General features: G+C 39.3%; 1 protein-coding gene across 2 annotated transcripts in view; it reads left to right on the forward strand.

Annotated features, from left to right (window-relative positions):
- Positions 1-22,842, forward strand: part of CRB1 (crumbs cell polarity complex component 1) — a 256,838-nt gene that overhangs the window by 139,681 nt on the left and 94,315 nt on the right. For both annotated transcript variants that reach the window (XM_032613001.1, XM_032613006.1), the window contains exon 5: positions 2,493-2,675. In XM_032613001.1, coding sequence (XP_032468892.1) covers positions 2,493-2,675 — 183 coding nt within the window. The remainder of the gene's footprint in view (positions 1-2,492; positions 2,676-22,842) is intronic.

Raw genomic sequence — 22,842 nt, forward strand, 5'->3', positions numbered from 1 at the left:
TAGTGGTGAGGGTGGAGATGAGGGGATGGATGGCCATGAGAGCACTTTAGGAGGTAGAGATGATGTGGGGATTGAGAAAGGGACACCGATTTAGGACAGTTCTACTTCTGAGTTTCTTGGGTCGCTGGATGGACGGTGATTTTGCCTAAAGAGAAAACTCAGAATGTCTTTGTACCCAATTCTCACAGTTATATAGAAAGAGAAGATTTAATGCTACAAGCTACTCCATATCTAAGAAAAGGAGACCATTCCTTTGGATCACGAGACCACTGCCACTGAGCATGATGGCAAGAATCCACTGCTGGAATTGCCCAGGGTCCTCATTTCAAGAGTAATTAATTACAATGCCTATCTTGAAAGTTTTCCTGTTACCCAGAAAAGATTGGGTTTGTTTTTTTAAAAAAAACATAATTTAAGAACCCTGGGGTCTTGACTCAGCATCATATCGTTTCTTTGTACAGAGTTTTACAGGAAAACTTGTTAAATCTATTGAATGTAGCCTTGATTGGAGGAATCTATTTATATACATGGTTAAAGGGTACAGCACAGCCCCACAGGGCCCAAGTGGTGGGGACAGGACTGGTAAGACTATAAATCAGAACCTTCCTAATGTTCAGGATAAGAATAAGACAATGCATGAGCTGGAAAGCCAGAAAGGACTTATGAAGGTTCTAAATTACTTCTTAACCTGGCCTGTGTGTGAGTCTTCAAACTTAGAATGAGAAGAAAATTGAAAATAGTCAGAACTTTCTTTAGTAAATCAACTATAGCACAAGTTTTTATAATGGCTTTGTGACAACCATTATTTAGTGAATATTTGTAGATCCGTAAGTATGAAATAGAAGCACTTAAAAAGTAGACATTCAGGCATAAAAGACTGAGGGTTCTGGGGTAGGGTCACTACCAAGGATTGTGGGACCTTGATCTGACATGTGCTTTTAGTTTCCTTTTCGACTCTAAGTTTCTTCTTCAGACCACTGACAAAGGCCCCAGGGGTCAAATGTGACAAAAGTATTATATTGTTGAGCAACAGAATTTATGTTGTGCTTACGATCTGACATAGGTCCCCATTCAGGTTTTCATTAAAATGACAAATTAAGCGATTACATCATCTTCTCATTATCTGCTTATTACGAGTTCATCAATTCTCTAGTTTATCTGCTAAGCTAGGATTATCATCTAAATTGTTGATTAGAACTATCTGAATCTCATTCAGACATTGATTGAAGGCCTACTACTCAGGTGTTGCTCTGTCTTGGAGTGGAGAATAAAAAAACAGTCCCTGCTTTTGTGAAGCTTACAGTCTGTTGAGGGAGAAAGCTATCAAATACATCAACAAATGAAAGCTATATATGTAAATAAATTTTAAAAGATAACTATAAAAGTAAGTACATAATAGCAATCATTGTAAGACAATGAAAGGAAAGAATTGGGTATATGAAAGAAAAAAGGACCTTACTTAGATCTGACCATGAGGAAAAGAGAACGTAATAAGAGGTGGAGCCTGAAAGCTTAGAGTTATCCAAGCACAGTCTTGGAGAAGGGTTTTCTGGAGAGGGAACAATGTTATGAAGACCCTGGGGTAGAAAACATTCTAGGGACAGGAATGCAGAGATGGGATTAGGGCCAGATAATAAAGGGCCGGTCAGCTTAAGGATTTTAAATTTTATTCTGTGTGAAGAGGGAAGCCATTGAATGGTTTTAAAGTAAAGAAATACCATGATTTGATTTATAACTTTTACAACTCTGGATTGTAAATTTAACGTGGATAGACCGTGCAAGGGAGTTCAAAAAGCAAGTTGCAGAAGGATGCGTGCAGTACAGTTCCAGTTATGTTAACACACACACAATAAATATATACATATATAGTTTTAACAGGGCATATGTATGTAAAACCAGAGGAATAGTTCTGATAGGGACTTTCTTTAATATTTAATATTAAAATGTTTTATAAAGTACTAAATCATTCATGTTTTATTGTTTTTATTCTTGTCCCTAACAAAATGACCCAGCTAAATCCATTCAAATACAAATCACTATTTTATTGTCTCACTGAGTGTTAAGAAGCAACTATTTACCTTTACTTTGAGTTTTAAGAGAAGAATTTAGGGTTGGCTATGTAGATCCTGCTGACTTTACAGCTATTCTCTGGAAAAATATGTCATTTTTTTTCCTTGCTTAACATTCAAACAATTGGAATATTTGAGGAATTGGAGTCTAGTTAAAATGTCCAGGTTAGATCAAGGTTATCCAGAAGTTCCTTGTTCATCCAATCTTTATTAAAAGCATTGATCGATATTATAGGAGTGACTCCATTGTTACTATTACTCATGTTCGTGGAAGCCTCCCTTACCAGATCCTTTGCCAGCTCCTTGAGGGAGGGCCAGCACCTTGTTAACTGGTGCCAGCACAGTGGCCAGCCGCCGGTCAGGCACATACTCAATGGTTGAGGGGCTTTGACTCAGCAGCTTCTCTGAACGTTTATCCTGCAGGATACACGGGGGCCCAGTGTGAGACCGACATCGATGAATGCAGTAGTAGCCCCTGCCAGTCTGATGGGGAATGCGTGGAGCTGTCTTCAGGGGAAGGGCATGGGCGTCTTGCCCAGCTGCTGTCTCTATCCGGCCACCCCGAAGCCTCAGGTTACATCTGCATCTGTCCACCTGGACTCACAGGTGAGGCCCAGGGCTGGGGAGATGCCTTGACTTTCTAGCGTTTGATGGCAGATCACGCATTCAACCAAATTGTGGATGAGCAGTGAGATCTGTGCCATATAACCTCTGTTGCTGTGGTGCAAAGGGTCCCCCTTGTGGGCCTGAAAAATACCTCATGTCACATATCCTAATTCCTCAGATCATGAGGAAAATGTTAAAAATAGGGATAGAAGAGGTGTACGAAAGGGGAAATACCTGTATACATTATCCTGGGAATTAGAAGCTGACTCAAATTCTTCACCTTATAAACAGAAAATGTTGGAATTTTTATGTCATTATATTTTATAATGATGTTACATTTTATGTTATTCAAATTTGCTTAAATAAGTTAACATACTTACATTTACACAGAAAAATTATCTAGTCTCAAGTAATCAACTATTCTATAGCTAAAGTTGTTCCCTATATCAAATTTAAATGACTCTAACTTGTTCTACAGCATTCTTACTCTAAAACGCAGAGGAAATGTGCACGTATGTTTTCCAATGAACAGTTGTGTTTATGTCTGCTCCCATTTCTGAAAATTTTCAGAAGTTTGGAGACAGTCCCGTATTTGGTAATGAGTAGCAAGTTACCTGCAATTGCAAGAATACCACTGAGAAAACTAATTACAACCTAGATTTCTATCTTATTCTTTTCTCAATAGATCCAGTGATATCTGAGGAAAATATTTCAGCTGCTATCGGGGATTTCTGAGAAAAGAAAATAAGGAATAAGAAAAAAGGGGGAGGGGGTCTATTTATTTGATGGCAGTGTTTGCTGTAAGGTTGCTGAAGAAGATTTCCTTATTCACTGTCACCTCTATGAAAAACACACAGGGGAAAAGCCTCTCCAGTGTCAACATCAGTATAAGTATTGTTTTTCCTGAATAGCTTCTAGCTTGCATGCTTTTTCCCTTAGTAAATGTGTGCAAATAAATCTTGATAAATGAAAAAAAGCATGAAATAAATCTTGTAGTACATCACATTTCCCAACAATGTAAGATACCAGAAATCTTATAGGTAAAAGTGGGTTCTACAAGCATATATGTTTTTCTGGAATATATTTCTGTATTTACCCTACCTCTGAGATTATTTAAATTTCCTGTTTCTGTTTCTTACATTTGCCTTTTTTTTTTTGTTATTTTTTCTGAATTGTTTGATCCTGGTATAGTGTAAGTATTTTTGTCAGCTACTTTAAATCCCTCTTGGAACAAGGTAAGGGAGTTCTAAAATTTTTTATTGGGTTTAGGGTTATAAAGAAGAGATTCTATCAAAGTCAGAGGCCATTGCTAATGTTGTCTTATCAGATAAAAGAACATGGTTGACCAAAGAATCTGCAGATCCAAACAGGAGAGGCAGTGAAATGTTCCAGGGAAGTGTGTTGGCCTTAATTTCTGAAGAGCAGCCAAGAATGACTATATGAGTTAAGAAGTCCTGGGCTGCCCCAAGTATGGCTTAATGAAATTGCTTATTTTCCACTCGTGTGAATTCCAAAAATGGGTTCTCGTAATCAACTGTCCTTCAAATAGTGATTCAGGGTCACAGGTTCCTCTCTTTTTTTTCCATCTTCAAAACATGGTTTCCAAGTTTACCATGCTCTATTGCAACAAGCAACTGGTGGAGGAAAGACAATGGAGTGTGGCATCTAGAAAGTTTTTTATGGCCCTAAAAGTGGTGACTATGTCTTCTACTCACATGCCATTGGTCAAATTTAGTTTTAGGACCACATTTAACTGCAGCAGAGACTGGGAAATCTAGTTTTGTGGTGTACCTAAAATAAAAAGAAAATGGGCTTCATGAACAGTTATCCACTTTGTCTTCTCATTCTTTTGACATTTTCTTTGGCAAAGCAGAAGTTTTAAATTTTAGTGACGTTTACCAATTATTCCTTTCATGGATCATGCCTTCAGTGCTGTATCTAAAAAGTCAACTTACCCAAGGTTACCTATCAAGAGGTTTTCTCCCATGTTATCTTCTAGGTGTTTTGTAGGTGTTTCTTTTTGTATTTAGGTCTGTGACCCCTTTTGTGTTAATTTTTGTGAAGGGAGTAAGGTCTGTTTCTAGTTTCATTTTTCTGCTTGTGGCCACCACCGTTTATTGAAAAGACTGTCTTTTTGTTCCATTGAATTGCCTCTGCTCCTTTGTCGATGATCAGTTGTCTATATTTACATGAATCTGTTTCTGGGTTCTCTATTCTGTTCTATTTATCTATTTGTCTGTTCTTTGCCTGTACCACAGTGTCTTGATTACTGTCTTGAAGTCTTGAAGTTGGGTAGTGTCAGTCCTCCAACTGTGTTCTTCTCCTTCAATATTGTGTTGGCTATTCTGGGCCTTTGCCTCTCCATGTAAACTTTAGGATCAGTTTGTTGATATCTATGTAACAACTTGCTGGGATTTTGGCTGAGATCTCATTGGGAAAAACTGACACCTTGACAATATTGAGTCTTCCTATCCATGAACGTGGGATATCTCTCCATTTATTTAGTTCTTTGATATCTTTCACCAGGGCTTTGTAGTTTTACTCATATCAATCTTATACATATTTTGTTAGATTTATACTTAAGTATTTCGTTTTGGGGGTGCCAATGTAAATGGTGTTGTGTTGTTAATTTCAAATTCTACTTGTTCATTGCTGTTATGTAGAAAAGCAATTGACTTTTGTATATTATACTAACCTTGTACTCTGCAACCTTGCTATAATCATTTATTAGTTCCAGGAGATTTTTTGTCAATTCTCTCATATTTTCTACATAAATAATCATGTTCCTGCCTTTTAAAAAAATTAACATTTGCATGGTATGCCTTTTTCCATCCTTATACTTTCAACTTACTTATTGAACTTGAAGTGAGTTTCTTCTAAATGGTGTATTAAAAAGCATATTATTGGATCATGCTTTTTCAAAATTATGCTGTCAATCTCTGCCTTTTAATTGATATATTTAGACCATTTACCTTGAAGTAATTATTGATTTATTAGGGGTGAACTCTGCCATTTTATTATGTTTTCTGTTTGATTTCTTTGTTTCTCTTATCTTTCTGTGGGTTACTTGACCATTTTTTTAGGATTTCATCTTGATTTATTTATAGTATTTTCAGCTGTATTGTGTAGTTTTCATAGTGGTTGTTCTGGGTATTACAATATACACATGTAATTTATCATAGCCTATTGGTATTAACATGTTACAATTTTGGGTGAAGTGGAGGAAAACTTTATTTCCACTTAGGTCCCTTTGTCTTCCCCACTTTAAAATATCATTGTCTTGAGGATAAGATGGTATTATAATTCTTATTTTAATCATTACATATGATTTAGAAAACTCATGCAGAGAAGAGTGTTCTATTATATTTACCTGCCCTCTCCATTGTTCTTCCTTTCTGCCTTTTGCCTCAAGATTCTTATTCTACTGTTTACATTCTGTTTAAAGAACTTCCTTTAGCCTTCCTTTAAGAGTAGGTATGCTGGGACTTCCCTGGCAATCCAATGGTTAAGACTTCACCTTCCAATGCAGGGGGTGCAGTTTCAATCCCTGGTTGGGAGCTAAGATCCCACATGCCTCAGGGCCAAAAAACCAAGACATACAGCAGAAACAACATTGTAACAAATTCAATAAAGACTTTAAAAATAGTCCACATCAAAACAAAAAATCTTAAAAAAAAAAAAAGAATAGATGTGCTAGTGACAATTCTTTTGGTTTTCCTTTATATGAGAAAGTCTTTATTGCCCATTTGTTCCTGAAGTGTAGTTTGTTGAATATAGAATTCATGGTTGACAATTCTTTTCTTTCAGCATTTGAAAAATTCTACATCACTTCCTTCTGCACTCCATGGTTTCAAGTGAGAAATCTGCTATCATTGAAATTGGCAGCCTTTCTCTGGCTACTTGTAGAGAAAAAGTGTGGTAGTGATAACACCTTCAACTCTGTCTTTAGTTTTCGGAATTTTATTTATGATGTGTCTTGGTGTCAATTTATTTGGGTTTTTCCTATTTGGAATTCACTGAGCTTTTCAAATCTGTGGATTTATGTCTTTTGCCAAATTTAGGATCTCTTTAGCCAAGTTTTTCTTTGAATGCTCTTTCAGCCCTACTCTTTTTCTTCTCCTGCAGCTCTGTAATATAAGTTTTGTGTCTTTTGCTATTTTCCCACAGATTCCTGAGGTTCTGTTCATTTGTTTTTCTCTCCTTTGTTTAGAATGGGTAAATTCTATTGATCTGTCTTCAAATTCACTAATTTTATTCTCTTCCTCTTTCATCTCCTCTCTACTATTGTACCCATCCAGAGAATTGATTATTTCTCCTATTTTATTTTCCAGTTTTATAATTTCCATTTTTTGTAGCATCTAATTCCTTGCTGATAATTTCTATTTTTCCTTTTATTTCTACTTTTCCTTTTATCTACCTTTCCTTTTTATCTCAAGAGAATTTGTAATTGCTTATTAAATCATTTTATGATGGTTACTTTAAATCTTTGTCAGATAATTCTAAAATCTGATCCAGCTCAGGTTGAGTTGATGACATCAGTTCATTTTCTTTTCTCACTCAAGTTGTGGTTTTCCTGATTCTTGGTATGATGGGTGACTTTTCAGTCGTATCCAGGACATTTTGGATGTTATGCTAGGAAACTGTTAGTCTTATTTGAATTTTTAAAATTTTAGTGGGCAGTCACCTTTTTATTTTGGGCAAACAGGTCATAACCCACTTTTGTGGGCTATGTAGGTCTAATAATCAGGTAGATTTCAGAATTGTGGCAGTGTTAGTTTAGTCTGCTTGGTATATCTGGTGCCACCAGGGCTCTCACTGTTCTCTGCTGAGGATATAAATGACACAGTTTACTCTTTTGCAAGCTATACATATTTGCAGTTCTATCACTTGTTATATTAAAATAAATTTCCATCATGATGAAAAATATAATTGTGAATAATACATTTAATGACAGAGCTCCATTCAAAGAAACCATTAGAGTTGTTAAATATAGCTACAAACACTTCCATTTTTTAAATTATAATTAAGGATGTATTTGTTGCTCTTTACTACATGTACAGTTATGTTCCAAATTAAAAATGGTTTTGGTTGGATATTGAATGCAATTTTTTAGCTTTTTTATAATGTAAAAGTGAAATATACCAGAGTAGAAATTAACTGAGGGTCCCTGAAGACAGTACTCAGAGAGAGAGAGAAATAAAGAGAGCTTAAAGCCATGGAAAATGGGAAATAGTAAAAACATGGGTAAAAGGGGGCAGAGAATCCTAATGAGAGAAACCAAGCCCCTCTGAAGGGGGACCAGCTTTTACCAGGGTTTCTTCTGGGACTTTCAACGGGTAAGGCAAGTTGAGCCCACAGAAACCAGAAGTATTATTTGATAAGATGATTGAGAAAAGTCTGAAGATCCATTTAGGTATTTTAATGATCAGAACTGAAACTTGGAAACTCATGAGCCTAGATGCAATAATGGTTACTCTTCTCTAATAATCTCAAAATCATTAAAAAATATTCTTTGGCAAAATATCCTCACATACTGCCATAGCCAGTTTGTGCCTATAGCTGCAATGTTCAACTTGAAATGAGAATGGTGCATAAACACTTGATTTAAAGTCTGTGCATTTACTTAAAACCCACATATTCACATAATTTTAATGGTAAACTAAATAATTCTATAATTGGAGAAGGCCTGTAGTTGAAAAACACTGTTCAGTCCAGTCCAGTCCAAAGCTGTAAATTATCTTTATTTTGTATGACCATCCTTGACCGCTACTAGAAGGAATGTTGGCTGCTTCTTTCTATCATGTTTTAACTTTTCACTTTGGGGTACTGGACTCAGTTCTAGGGATATAATGATGAAAATACATGGTTTCTTCCCAAAGGAAAGTGAAAGAGCGGGAGGAAAAAGATGCACAAGAAAGAAGACGGTATGATAACTGTCACAGTGAAGCCATAAAAAGGTACAGTCAGAGAAATCAGGAAAGAGGACCTATTTATGCTATTTTGCCAGATAGAATTTAGTGGAAATTATGAGAATCCAAATGACTCGGTAGTTTTTTAATACAAATGATCATGTTGCTTCTAAAAATTAAGAAAGGATCTCATGACCTGTGTGCTTACCCTTGAAGCATCGTGTTCTAACCAAGTTAAATTGGAAACAATTGACTCATGTTTTTAATGTGAACATTTTGTTTCTGTTTATCAAAATGTGAGAGTGATAATACCTTTAACAAGTTTCCCAACTGCTTATAAGCCAAGTCCAATTTTCAGCTCTAACTTTCACTCACCAACTCCAATTAGCATTTACTCCAGCAAAGAGCAACACCATTGCTGGTCTCTGGAGTGCTTCCTTGTTGCCTCTGAGGTGGGGATTTTATTCTGCTTCACCCATCTGCTCTGTGCATGGGAAGAACTGAGCGGTGCAGCAGGGGATCCTGTGATGTCCTGGCTTCAAACCTCAGGCAGAAATAGAGGGGTTCTCAACAGTAAACACCCTGATGAGTGCCACCTGGCAAAGTGACTGTTCATGGGATCTCTCGTTCTCAGGTTCATCTGCCTCAAGCACAATGTTGTTAAAAATGAAGTGTTCACTTTTCCTTAAAAGTTAAATCCTGTCATTCTGCCTAAATCCAACTAAAATAGGCACATAGGGCCGAACATGTGACATTGAAAGCTTCCTGTATTCGTGAAGCAATGAAGCAAGCATATGGGGCAGTCAGCATCTCCTGCCTACAGAGAAATCTTCCATAGAATTTGTTCATTTGTTGTTTTTGGCTCGCTGTTCTTAGAGATGCACTTTTTTCCTTACTTACAATTTCAAGTTTGAGAGTACAGATCTTAAATAACTTGAACAGATATTAGATACACATATAAAGCTGTAACCCTAGAAGAGCCAACTTTGCTTCCATCCTTATTTACTTAATAAGGCATTTATTAATATTGATATTTTCAATAGATTAATCCAATTCATTTACCTTTGCTTTTATGATGAATATTAACGTCTATAAACGGAACTCTTTTTAGTACATATGAGCACATTCCTGCTTGTACTACTTTTGATTCTGCTCTCTTAGCTACAACAATTAAGAAAGGTGTGTCACCTCCTTATACATAGATTGATTTTGAAAATCATGTTCATTATGCTTACTACTTACTATCAAAAAAGATGTTATATCTAATACGGAAATTTAACAGTCAAGATTTGGAAGATCAAATGCAGATCAGATCCAGAGATGGACATGTCTGTGAGACCATCAGGACAGAGACAGGGAACAGCGGCTTCACGGGCTGTGGCTGCTTTATTAGGTTAGCATTATTTTGTTGACTTACCGTCAAACAAGCTAAGGCAAAGCTCTCAAATGGATAATCAGCAGACAGATGTCAGTTCTCCACATCAAGGATTCTGGCCAACGTGTATTTGAAAGAGAAAACAGTTTTCTAAAGCTAAAGAATAAAACCACTGCAAATCCTTCACCAGGAAATTCATAATTAAATTCTCAATAATCCACATCGTCATGCCACAGGCGCTGTCCTTGCAATCTGGATTCTGTTTTTGTGTGAGAGATGTGGGCCTCCACCATTTCTTAGACCTGTAAGGGAAGTACCATTCTCTAGTAATAGCCAGGTATTGTTAGAACAAGGACTTGAAACAAATGTTCAGAGAAGAGGTTGAAGATACTAGGAATTGTGCTTACAGGAGCCCACACGGCAAGCCTGCATATAACCAGGCCAGCTGCGTGTTTGCTGCTTGTGAGGATGGCCATCTGGAAACCCCGTTCTGCTTCTTGCTGTTCAAGATCCCCCAGAGTTTCTTTAAGCATGCTAATCTTTAGAAAGAGCAACATTAGTGACCGCCAGCTGACCAAATCAAAGGTTATGGCTTTTACCAAAGTCCACTGCTGGGGTTGTTTATTCAGAACATTGTCTTCTGACATTAACACGGAAGACTCTTCAGAAACACCCTTCTCCCCCCACCCCATCTGCCTCCCTGACCACCTCCACATACACATTTGTCTGGAGCTTTACTCCAACCCTGAGCAGCTCAGGTCCCAGGCCTCAGGAAAGCATCCAAAACCTTAGATCAACCAAATCTCTGACTAAAGGGTTGCATCTCTTTTTCCCATGAAAGGTTTTGTTATACCTGCTCTTGGTAAAAACCACCCCTCCTTCCGCAGTGGTCCTCTTCACCTCTTCCTAGTCAGCACTCAAGCAGCTATTCTTGAAAAGGCTGAAATCAGAGCTGACTATAACTTCCTCTGAAGTCCGTCAGGAATGGTCTCACCGTGACTTACCAGTCAGCTTACCTCCATCACTCACAGATGTCCCAGCACCCCAGGTCTCTTCATTCCGGCCCATCAGGCCCTAGTCTCTGATGCCAAAATGCTCTGGCCATTGCCTAATTTCACCTGATTTCCCATCCTTTTCTGAACGTCTCACTCTATGCTAAAGATCTCAAAATTTATTATAAACTCAATTATCACTCTCCTCAACCTCTTTTTCACACATTTCTTTCACCTACATGCTTTAGCTACAATCTAGCTATATTCTCAGGGTACTATTCTTCTGCAGCCCTCTCAAATGGCAGTTGTTTTTTATTCTCCCAAATCCCATGTTCGACTGGTCCCCAAAGTCAACTCAATGTCCTTTTCACTTTATTTCTACCTCTAAGCAACTGCTCCTCCCTCTTCATTCAAATCCCCAACTCATTTGGAAGCATATGTCTTCATATACGATGGCACCTACTGCTTCTCCTTATTACAATCCTCCTCCCACCCCCTGGAACCTTCACTTTAGTCATTGAAGATTTTAGTATCTTACTTTCTTATCATTCTTGGAGACACCCATATGGAATATCCCTGCAAACCTTATTTCCCAGTCATTTGACCTCGTTATATTCCAAATGACCTTAGTTATTTCCAAGTTGCCACCCGGCAACTTCTGCCCACTTCTGTGGTCACAATGTAGACCTTATTGTCACCAATAACTCACTAAAAACCTCATTTTCCATCGTTCTATTCTCTGACCATAACCTCCATTTCTCCAGTTCACTTACATGCCAACACTTTTTCATTGCACCTAGTCAGTTGTTCCAACCAAGTTTTTATTCATTGCCTCACCCTCTGTCTCAGCTAAGACTTCAGTCTAATACTGCAACTATTTCCTTGCGTATAACCTCAGCTCCCCAGATCCTGTCTCTCTCCATTGTACTTACCTGGCAAAAGTACACGTAAGATTAAACTTCATCTTCTGCACACCTACAAACAATTTGAGTGTGGCTGGAGAAAAACTCACAACTCACACACTTAACTGATGAATATCACTTGATATTTATGATCACAAATTTCCAGGAGACTCCTAGCCCTTAGAGAACACTTCTTTTCGAGGTCTACTTCCCAAGATGACCTTTTTATACTTTCTCTTTTTCAAACTTCCATTACCTCCTCCCTCTTTGTTACCCTCAGTTATTATCAGGTTTCTAATTTCACTCAGAGAAGAACCACCTCATATTCTGTCCACTAAATCTATTGGATCTGAGATTTGATTTTATCCTACTTACAAGTTCTTAACTTAGTATGTTACTGCTTCATGGATGCTGGCAGAAGACATAAGGCTTTTGAGTAAGGAAAAAAAATCAAATATACTTCAATGAAAATTTTTAAAAGTCTGTGCCACCTCTTAGTGGTGCCAGCAGCCTTATCAGAGAATAAAGGCGTGTGGAATGTTCTTTGTTTATCTTGACTATCCGTCCATTGTTGGGGGCCTTTATAAGAAAAAAAATGCTACTGTCAGATTGCAGAAGGCCTGGAAAGCTGAAAACTAGAGTCAGCTGATCAGAATGGAACAGCAACAACATAATCTGAAAATGTATCTCTAGTGACAAGGTGCCAATGGCAGTCCCCAGGGAGAGTCAGAGATCCACTAGTCGATTTTCTAAGAGGAGAGAGGAAAATGCTCCTCTGTGGAATGTGACCTCCTTCACTGCTGGACTATTGGACCGACTGTGGCAGGAGTCAGAGTCTGGCACAGAGTGGTCCTTCTAGATCACAGTCATGTCTTCCCTGATGGTTGACCTATTGTTTTGTCTGGTACAGGAATGGATCCAGGCGGTGATAGCAGTGATCTGGGTGGTTCAGGCTTGATGAGCATCTTGATTTAGCCTCATCAGACAATGGGCCCTTCCCCTGGTGATCCGTGTGACTGGACCAGACTGTCCGATGGGCATTTGAAATTTACTTCCACAATTGAAGGCCCTGAAGAGGAGGATCTTTAACCGGCCAGCCTGTGGTCTTCCAAGTGGCAGATCATTAACTGTAGCCCAAGAACTAGTTAAAACATAAAATGCCTGGTCCATAGGACTGTTGTCTAAGGCAAGGAGGACCAGCTTTCCATTCAGGCCATTGTGCTGACCAGACCTTATCTCAATCAGCTTTCTGCAGTTGTTGGGGCATGGATGACCAATGCTTTCCCCTGAACACCATCAGCCTTTAACTTGGTCTGATCAGGCCCAGGCATAAGAGGATCCTAATCTCTGTGGATAGAGGGCCCCATTGAGTAAGTGGTTATATTCAAAGTAGTTGAATGGGGAATAGTTTTTTTTTCCCCAAAGGAATAGCTGCCACATTTTCATGTAAAACCAAAATGCTGCTAAGACCAAATCAGCCGTGATCTTGAATATATCATTCGCGTTTGACCAACAAGGCCTGAAGGTCCTCTCCATATTTGCACTGCAGTCCAGGTTGACCATTCGAAAACGGGTCTGTCATGTCCGGGAGTTGCAGGTTGCCATGAATCAGGTGCAGTCAGTTGCAACAGAGATTAGTAGCTGCCTTTGTGTGTGTCTGTTTTCAGAGGGGTGTAATTGGATTAGACCAGGTATATTATACAGAGAAACAGCCTCTATCAATTCCCCAGCATCTAAAGCTCTGATACTCCTTTCTCCTCCTCAGATTCTACATTGTTTCTATTGCACCAGCCTGGAGGGGACAATACATGTGGCAAACCCTAAATGGGAGAAACCCCTCTGACACTTCTGGATTGGGGAAGTGCAGGCATAGAACCCATTATTTCCATTATATGTGTGGATGTGGAAGCCACAGCTGTGCATCGATTCAGCCCAGGGTTCCTACCCATAAGGTCACTTTATCCTTTCCCTCTACCAGCCCCATCCAAACTCCATGCATTGAATTTGGATGCCATTTTTATCTCAGGAACACAGACTAAGGACTGTAACCCATGGTGACTTAGGAGATAAAGCAACAACCACCAAAAAACCCACACAGTCTCCCAGCTGGGAGTGCAGGAGTGCTAGGTGGGGGGAGGTTTGCCCTTGAGGAAGAGGGTGGAGGGTTGCCGGAAAGCTGTTCACCCAGTTTGGTCCTTACTCCAGGAATGGAGTCCAAGCGCCAGAGCTACTCCCTCCCCAGGGTCTCCTGATGTCTGGTGAGCCCCTGGGCTGGGAGGCCCCTTCGTTTCTGCCCTTTGCACGCCCTGCCCTCTGCCCTGTCAAAGGAGGCTCACCAGGCAGGAGCAGCTCCACCTCTTGGTGAGACAGTGACTCAAGGTCCTGTGTGGACAGGGATATTTGTCCTTAAAGCAGCTGAAGTCATGTTACAGGGGGAGGGAGGTACCAAGGGTCATGCAGGGAGACAGCAGGTCCACACCACACAGTACGTTTTTGCATCATTCAGTTTCAGTTTCATGTGACTGCTTGTGACTCATCCAAACCAATCTATAACATTTTGGTCTATCTGAGGTTCTGTACTGAATAGCAAGGTCCTCATTGTTGACAGAATCTATTTCAGCTTCCAATTCTCCTTGACTCAGCAGCACACACCTGCTGCCACTCAGCTGGAGCTGTGGGGCTTGCTGCCTGTTGCCAGGACAGCATCCCTTCCTCCACCTGCCCAGGGAGATCTGGCAACCACCAGGGCATCATTTGGGGCTGCTTATTTTAATGCTACCCACTGTTGCTCAATCTTAGGTAGGATGGTGCAGGTCCCCTGCTTTCCTGTCTCACCCATCACTTGGGGGAGAGGCCAGAGAGTCCTGCTCTGTCCCTGAACCCATCCTGAAGGGCCCTTGACATTCTTCTTCCAGAAAGCTGTGTCTCTGTCAGCATCTCATCTTTGTTGCCATAACTGTTGGGTCTGAGATTTAATTTTACCCTCCTTATAGCCAGTGAGTTAGCCTGTTGTTTCATCGATTCTGGCAGAAGACATAAACCTTGGGTTAGAGACAAAGGACTTTATTACTCACAGCACAGCAGGCAGCTTGAGCATTGAGTTCACATAGACTTTGCCAGCATGCAAGTCTTACATGGATGTGAGATGGGCTCAAATGAATGGGGTGCATGCAGTGAATTTGCATCACACAGAGGAGCAATCACTTGGGGAATCCACTGCTTTTATAGCAAGCAACAAGCCAGTCTGACTTTTGTCCCAAAGGGAGATGTAACCTCATCCCTCAAAGTTCCTTGCTGCAAAAACCAATGCTAAGTATTGACCCAGGTAAAGAATGGTTAGGGTCTTGCACTCTTGGTACACCCATCAAGAATCTGCAGAGGGCTTCCCTGGTGGCGCAGTGGTTGAGAGTCCGCCTGCCGATGCAGGGGACACGGGTTCGTGCCCCGGTCTGGGAAGATCCCACATGCCGCGGAGCGGCTGGGCCCGTGAGCCATGGCCGCTGAGCCTGTGCGTCCGGAGCCTGTCCTCCGCAACGGGAGAGGCCACAACAGTGAGAGGCCCGCGTAACGCATTAAAAAAAAAAAAAAAAAAAAAAAAAAAAAAGAATCTGCAGAGATGCTGAGTGCCAAGGGCAGACTGAGTCTCTACCACGTACTTATTTACCTGGGTCCTTGGGGGCACAGGAGGGAGGCCAGGGAGATCAGGAGAAGCAGGTGGGAGGGGCCCTCTAGGAGGAGCAGGAGAGGAGCGTGATTGCCCCACCGACTCAGGCCCAGGGATCCGGCTGAGCTCCCAGGACAGTCCCCTGCCCTCCAAGCCCCCCCCTTCCTCTCCACTCCCCCCGGCCGCATTGGTCCTGGGGGCATAGGAGGGAGGTTGGGGAGATCAGGAGAGGCAGATGGGAAGGGCCTTCCCAGACCCCAGACTGGAGGAGCAGGAGAGGAGAGGAGGGCGTTTACCCTGCCCACTCAAGCCCAGGAAGCCTGCTGGGCTCCCAGGTGAGGTACCCTGCCCTCTGAGGCCAGTGGTGGGGGACACATCTGGGCCCCTTCTGTTCCTTGAGCCTAATCCCCACCCCCCCACAGCCCCCAGGGCCTTTTCCAGCCCTGTGGGTCCTGAGCATTGGCCCCACCCACCACCCAAACCTCACCCTTGCTTAGGCCCCACTCTCTACAGCCAAGGCCTTTCCCACCTCACTTTTTTTTTCTCTTTTCCCTCCTCCTCTTTTTTACTATTGTGGTACTGATGTACCTTCTGGTTGTTGATTCATCTATATTTTATTTTTATATTCTTTCTAACTATTTTTTACTATTGTGGTACTGATGTACTTCTGGTTGTTGATTCATCTACATTTTATTTTTACATTCTTTCTAACATATCTGTTAGTTTCCTAGTCTAATTTTATTTTTTACTTTGTTATTGTTCTCTCTCTCTTTTTTTTTTTTTTGCCACCCCATGCGGCTTGCAGGATTTTGATTCACGAGCCCGGAGTCGGGCAGAGGGTCCTGCAGTGGGAGCTCTGAGTCCAAACCACTGGACTAACAGAGAACCTCAGACCCCAGGGAATATTCATTAGAGTGAGGTCTCACAGAGTTCCTCATCTCAGCACCAAGACCCAACTCTACCTAATAGCCCACAAACTCCAGTGTTGGAAGCCTCAGGCCAAACAACCAGTAAAACAGGAACACAATCCCACTCATAAAAAAAAAAAAAAAAAATGAGATGGCAAAAAAATATGTCACAGAAGAAGGAACAAGGTAAAAACCTATAAGACCAAATCATCGAAGAAGAAATAGGCAATCTACCTGAAAAAGAATTCACAGTAATGATAGTAAAGATGATCCAGAGTCTCGGAAATAGAATGGAAGCACAGATTGAGAAAATACAAGAAATGTTTAACAAAGATCTAGAAGAACTAAAGAACAAACAAACAGAGATGAACAACACAATAACTGAAATGAAAAATAACTAGAAGGAATCAATAACAGAATAACTGAGGCAGAAGAACGAATAAGTGAGCTGGAAGACAAAATGGTGGAAATAACTGCCAAAGAGCAGAATAAAGATAAAAGAATGAAAAGAATTGAAGACAATCTCAGAGACCTCTGGGACAACACTAAACACACCAACATTCGAATTAAAGGTTCCCAGAAGAAGAAGAGAAAAAGAAACAGTCTGAGAAAATATTTGAAGAGATTATAGTAGAAAACTTCCCTAACATGGGAAAGGAAATAGTCACCCAAGTCCAGGAAGAACAGAGAGTCCCATACAGGATAAACTCTAGGAAAAACACACCAAGACACATATTAATAAAACTAACAAAAATTAAATTCAAAGAAAAAATATGAAAAGCAGCAAGGGAAAAACAAAAAATAACATACAAAGGAATCCCCATAAGATTATCAGCTGATTTTTCAGTGGAAGCTCTGCAGGCCAGAAGGGAGTGGCAGGATATACTTAAAGTGATGAAAGAGAAAAACCTACAACCAAAACTACTCTACCAAGCAAGGATCTCACTCAGATTCGATGGAGAAGTTAAAAGCTTTTCAGACAAGCAAAAGCTAAGAGAATTCAGCACCACCAAACCAGCTTTACAACAAATGCTAAAGAAACTTCTCTAAGCGGGAAACACAAGACAAGAAAAACACCCACAAAAACAAACCCAAAACAATTTTGAAAATGGTAATAGGAACATACATATCAATAATAACTTTGAATGTAAATGGATTAAATGCCCCAACCAAAAGACACAGACTGGCTGAATGGATACAAAAACAAGACCCGTATATATGCTCTCTACAAGAGACCCACTTCAGACCTAGGGACACATACAGACTGAAAATGAGGGGATGGAAAAAGATATCCCATGCAAATGGAAATCAAAAGAAAGCTGGAGTAGCAATACTCGTATCACATAAAATAGACTTTAAAATAAAGACTGTTATAAGAGATAAGGAGGGATACTGCATAATGATCAAAGGATCAATCCAAGAAGGTCTAACAATTATAAATGTTTATGTACCCAACATAGGAACACCTCAATACATAAGGCAAATGCTAACAACCATGAAAGGAGGAATTGAAAGTAACACAATAATAATAGTAGGGGACTTTAACACCTCACTTACACCAATGGAAAAATCATCTAAACAGAAAATAAATGAGGAAACACAAGCTTTAAATGACACAATAGACAAGATAGATCTAATTGATATTTATAGAACATTCCACCCGAAAGTGGCAGAATACACTTTCTTCTCAAGTGCACATGGAACATTTGCCAGGATAGATCACACCTTGGGTCACAAATCAAGCCTTGGAAAATTTAAGAAAATTGAAATCGTATCAAGCATCTTTTCTGAACACAATGCTATGGGATTGGAAATCAATTACAGGAAAAAAAAACTGTAAAAAACACAAATACATGGAGGCTAAACAGTGTGCTACTAAATAACCAAGAGATCACTGAAGAAATCAAAAAAGATATTAAAAAATACAGAGAAACAAATGAAAACATGACAACCCAAAACCTATGGGACACAGCAAAAGCAGTTCTAAGAGGGAAGTTTATTGCAGTTCAATCTCACCTCAAGAAACAAGAAAAATCTCAAATAAACAATCTAACCCTACACTTAAAACAACTAGAGAAAGAAGAACAAAGAAAACTGAAAGTCAGTAGAAGGAAAGAAATCATAAAGATCAGAGCAGAAATAAATGAAATAGAAATGAAGAAAACAATATCAAAGATCAATAAAACTAAAATCTGGTTCTTTGAGTAGATAAACAAAATTGATAAACCCTCAGCTAGGCTCATCAAGAAAAAAAGGGAGAGGACGCAAATCAATAAAATCAGAAATGAAAAAGGAGAAATCACAGCTGACACTGCAGAAATACAAAGGATTATAAGAGACTGCTACAAACCTATATGCCAATAAAATGGACAATCACGAAGAAATGGACAAATCCTTGGAAAGGTACAATTTTCCAACGCTGAACTGGGAAGAATTAGAAAATATAAACAGACCTATCACAAGTAATGAAATTGAAACTATAATTAAAAGTCTTCCAACAAACAAAAGTCCAGGGCCAGATGGCTTCACAGGCGAATTCTATCAAACATTTAGAGAAGCGCTAACACCAATCCTTCTCAAATTCTTCCAAAAAATTGCAGAGGGAGAAACACTCCCAAATTTATTCTAAGAAGCCACCATCACCCTGATACCAAAACCAGAAGAAGATATCACAAAAAAAGAAAATTACAGACCAATATCACTGATGAACATAGATGCAAAAATCCTGAACAAAATACTAGCAAACAGAATCCAACAGCACATTAAAAGGATCATACACCATGATCAAGTGGGATTTATCCCAGGGATGCAAGGATTCTTCAGTATACTCAAATCAATCAATGTGATACACTACATTAACAAATTAAGGAATAAAAACCATATGATCATCTCAATAGATGCAGGAAAAGCTTTTGACAAAATTCAACACCCATTGATGATAAAATGGGCATAGAGGGCACCTACCTCAACATAATAAAGGCCATATATGACAAGCCCACAGCAAGCGTCATACTCAGTGGTGAAAACTGAAGGCATTTCCACTAAGATCAGGAACAAGACAAGGATGTCCACTCTCGCCACTATTATTCAACATAGTTTTGGAAGTCCTAGCCACAGCAATCAAAGAAGAAAAAGAAATAAAAGGAATACAAATTGGAAAAGAAGAAGTAAAACTGTCACTATTTGCCGATGACATGACACTATACATAGAAAATCCTAAAGATGTCACCAGAAAACTACTAGAACTAATCAATGAATTTGGTAAGGTTGCAGGATACAAAATTAATGCACAGAAATCTCTGGCATTCCTATACACCAGTAATGAAAAATCAGAAAGAGAAATTAAAGAAACACTCCCATTTAACACTACAACAAAAAGAATAAAATACCTAGAAATAAACCTGCCTAAGGAGGCAAAAAACTTGTACTCTGAATACTATAAAGCACTGTTGAAAGAAATCAAAGATGACATAAACAGATGGAGAAATATACCATGTTCTTGGATTGGAAGAATGAATATTGTGAAAATGGCTATACTACCCAAAGCAATCTACAGATTCAGTGAAATCCCTATCAAACTACCAATGGCATTCTTCACAGGATTAGAACAAAAAATCTCACAATTCACGTGGAAACACAAAAAACCACAAATAGCCAAAGCCATTTTGAGAAAGAAAAACGGAGTTGCAGGAATCAGGCTCCCCGACTTCAAACTCTACCACAAAACTACAGTAGTCAAGACAGTATGGTACTGGCACAAAAACAGAAATGTAGATCAATGGTACAGGATAGAAAGCCCAGAGGGAAACCCACGCACATATGGGCAACTAATTTATGACAAAGGAAGCAAGAACATACAATGGAGAATAGACAGACTCTTCAATAAGTGGTGCTGGGAAAACTGGACAGCTTCATGTAAAAGAATGAAATTAGAACACTCTTCAACACCATACACAAAAATAAACTCCAAGTAGATTAAAGACTTAAATGTAAGACCAGGCACTATAAAACTTAAGGAAAACATAGGAAAAACACTCTTTGACATAAACCACAGCAAGGTCTTTTTTGACCTACCTCCTAGAGTAACATAAACAAGATGAAAAGACAACCCTTAGAATGGGAGAAAATATTTGCAAATGAAACAACAGATGAAGGATTAATCTCCAAAATATACAAACAGCTCATGGAGCTCAATGTCAAAAAACCAAACAATCCAGTTAAAAAATGGGCAGAAGACCTAAATAGACATTTCACCAAGGAAGACATACAGATGGCCAAGAGGTACATGAAAAGATGCTCAACATCACTAATTATTAGAGAAATGCAAATCAAAACTGCAATGAGATATCACCTCATGCCAGTCAGAATGACCATTGTCAAAGAAGCTGGAAACAATAAGTGCTGGAAAGGGTGTGGTGAAAAGGGAAACCTCTTACACTGTTGGTGGGAATGTAAATTGATACAACCATTATGGAAAACAGTATGAAGATTCCTTAAAACACTAAAACTAGGACTACCATATGATGCAGCAGTCCCACTACTGGGCATATACCATGAGAAAACCATAACTCAAAAAGAGACATGCACCATAGTATTCACAGCAGTAGTATTTACAACAGCCAGGATGCAGAACCAACCTAAATGTCCATTGACAGATGAGTGGATAGAGATGGTGTGGCACATATATACAATGGAATATTACTCAGCCATAAAAAGAAAGGAAATTGAGTTATTTGTAGTGAGGTGGGTGGACCTAGAGTCTGTCATACAGAGTAAAGTAAGTCAGAAAGAGAAAAACAAATACCATATGCTAACACATATATATGGAATCTAAAAAAAAAATGGTACTGATGAGCCTAGTTGCAGGACAGGAATAAAGAGGTAGACATAGAGAATGGACTTGATGACATGGGGTGGGAGGGCGAAGCTGGGGTGGAGAGAGAGTAGCATCAACATATAAACACTATGGAATGTAAAATAGTTGGCTGGTGGGAAGCAACAGCATAGCATAGGGAGTTCGGTTTGGTGCTCTACGATGACCTAGAGGGGTGGGATAGGGAGGATGGGAGGGAGGCTCAAGAGGGAGGGGATATGGGGACATGTGCATACATATGGCTGATTCTCTTTGTTGTGCAATAGAAACTAACACCGTATTGTGAGGCAATTATACTCCAGTAAAGATCTATTTTTAAAAAACCCTGAAATCCTTTAAAATTTGGTTGAGTCCTTTTTTATGATTTCATGATTTCTTTTTAATGGATAATGTCAAATCTGTAGGAGTTATTATTGGGAATATGATTACAATCATTTGTACAATGAAGCACTTTGCCACTTAAGGCAAGGTTGCCCCAGCTCTGTGCCTGCTGTTACCCTTTGGCGTTATCTTTAAGTATTTTTAGTTCATTGGTTTGTGACAAAAGTAGCTTTACCAGTGAGATGTTTTAGTAGTGCTGCCCTTGCTGAGTTGGCTTTTTAAGGCAAGGCCACAAGGTTTTGTTGACATACAACAATGTTTTGTGGTTGTTTTTTCCACTTTGACTTTCCTGGTTTATCGCCCAAAGTGTGTTTGGGGTAGGGGAGAAAGGAGATAGGATAAAGCTATGTATGGGTAGGCCCTGTTTGATACGTAAAACTTTCAATACTTCCCAAGTATCATACAGTCATGCCGATGTTAGCCATTGTTTAAAACTTTTTAAACCCATCCAAGCAAGATTGCTAGCTCTCCACAAAGAAGTTGATTTTTATTTAAATTGGATTCACAGTTTAAATCAATATGTGTTTATTATTTGAATTTTTCCAGGTAGTTACATAGCTTTTGTTTTAAATTATACCACCACTTTTATTGAAATATAGTTGATGTACAATATTATGTTAGTTTCAGGGGTACTACATAATGATTTGACATTTACATGTATTATGAGATGATCACCAGGGTAAGTCTAGTAACCATCTAGCCCCATACAAAGTAATTACAATATTATTGACCATATTCCTTTTGCTGCATTTACATTCCTGTGACTTATTTATTACATAACTGGAGGTTTGTACCTCTTAATCCCCTCAACCTATTTTGCCCAGCCACCCCTCACCATCCCCTCACTTCTGGGAGTCACCCTTTTGTTCTCTATATCTATGAGTCTGTTTTCATTTTGTTTTGTTTTTTAGATTCCACATATAAATGTGATCATGCAGTATTGGTCTTTCTCTGTCTTACTTATTTCATTTAGCATAATATCCTCTGGATTCATCCATGTTGTCACAAATGGCAGGATTTTATTTTTTCATGGCTGAGTAATATTTCTTTGCATATTACAAATCTTCTTTATCCATCCCTCTTGTCAATGGACACTGAGGTTGCTTCCATTTCTTGGTTGTTGTAAATAGTGTTGCTATGAACATATGGGTGCCTGTATCTGT

This window comes from Phocoena sinus, chromosome 1 (genome assembly GCF_008692025.1).
Source record: "Phocoena sinus isolate mPhoSin1 chromosome 1, mPhoSin1.pri, whole genome shotgun sequence".
NCBI classification, from domain to species: Eukaryota; Metazoa; Chordata; class Mammalia; order Artiodactyla; family Phocoenidae; genus Phocoena; species Phocoena sinus.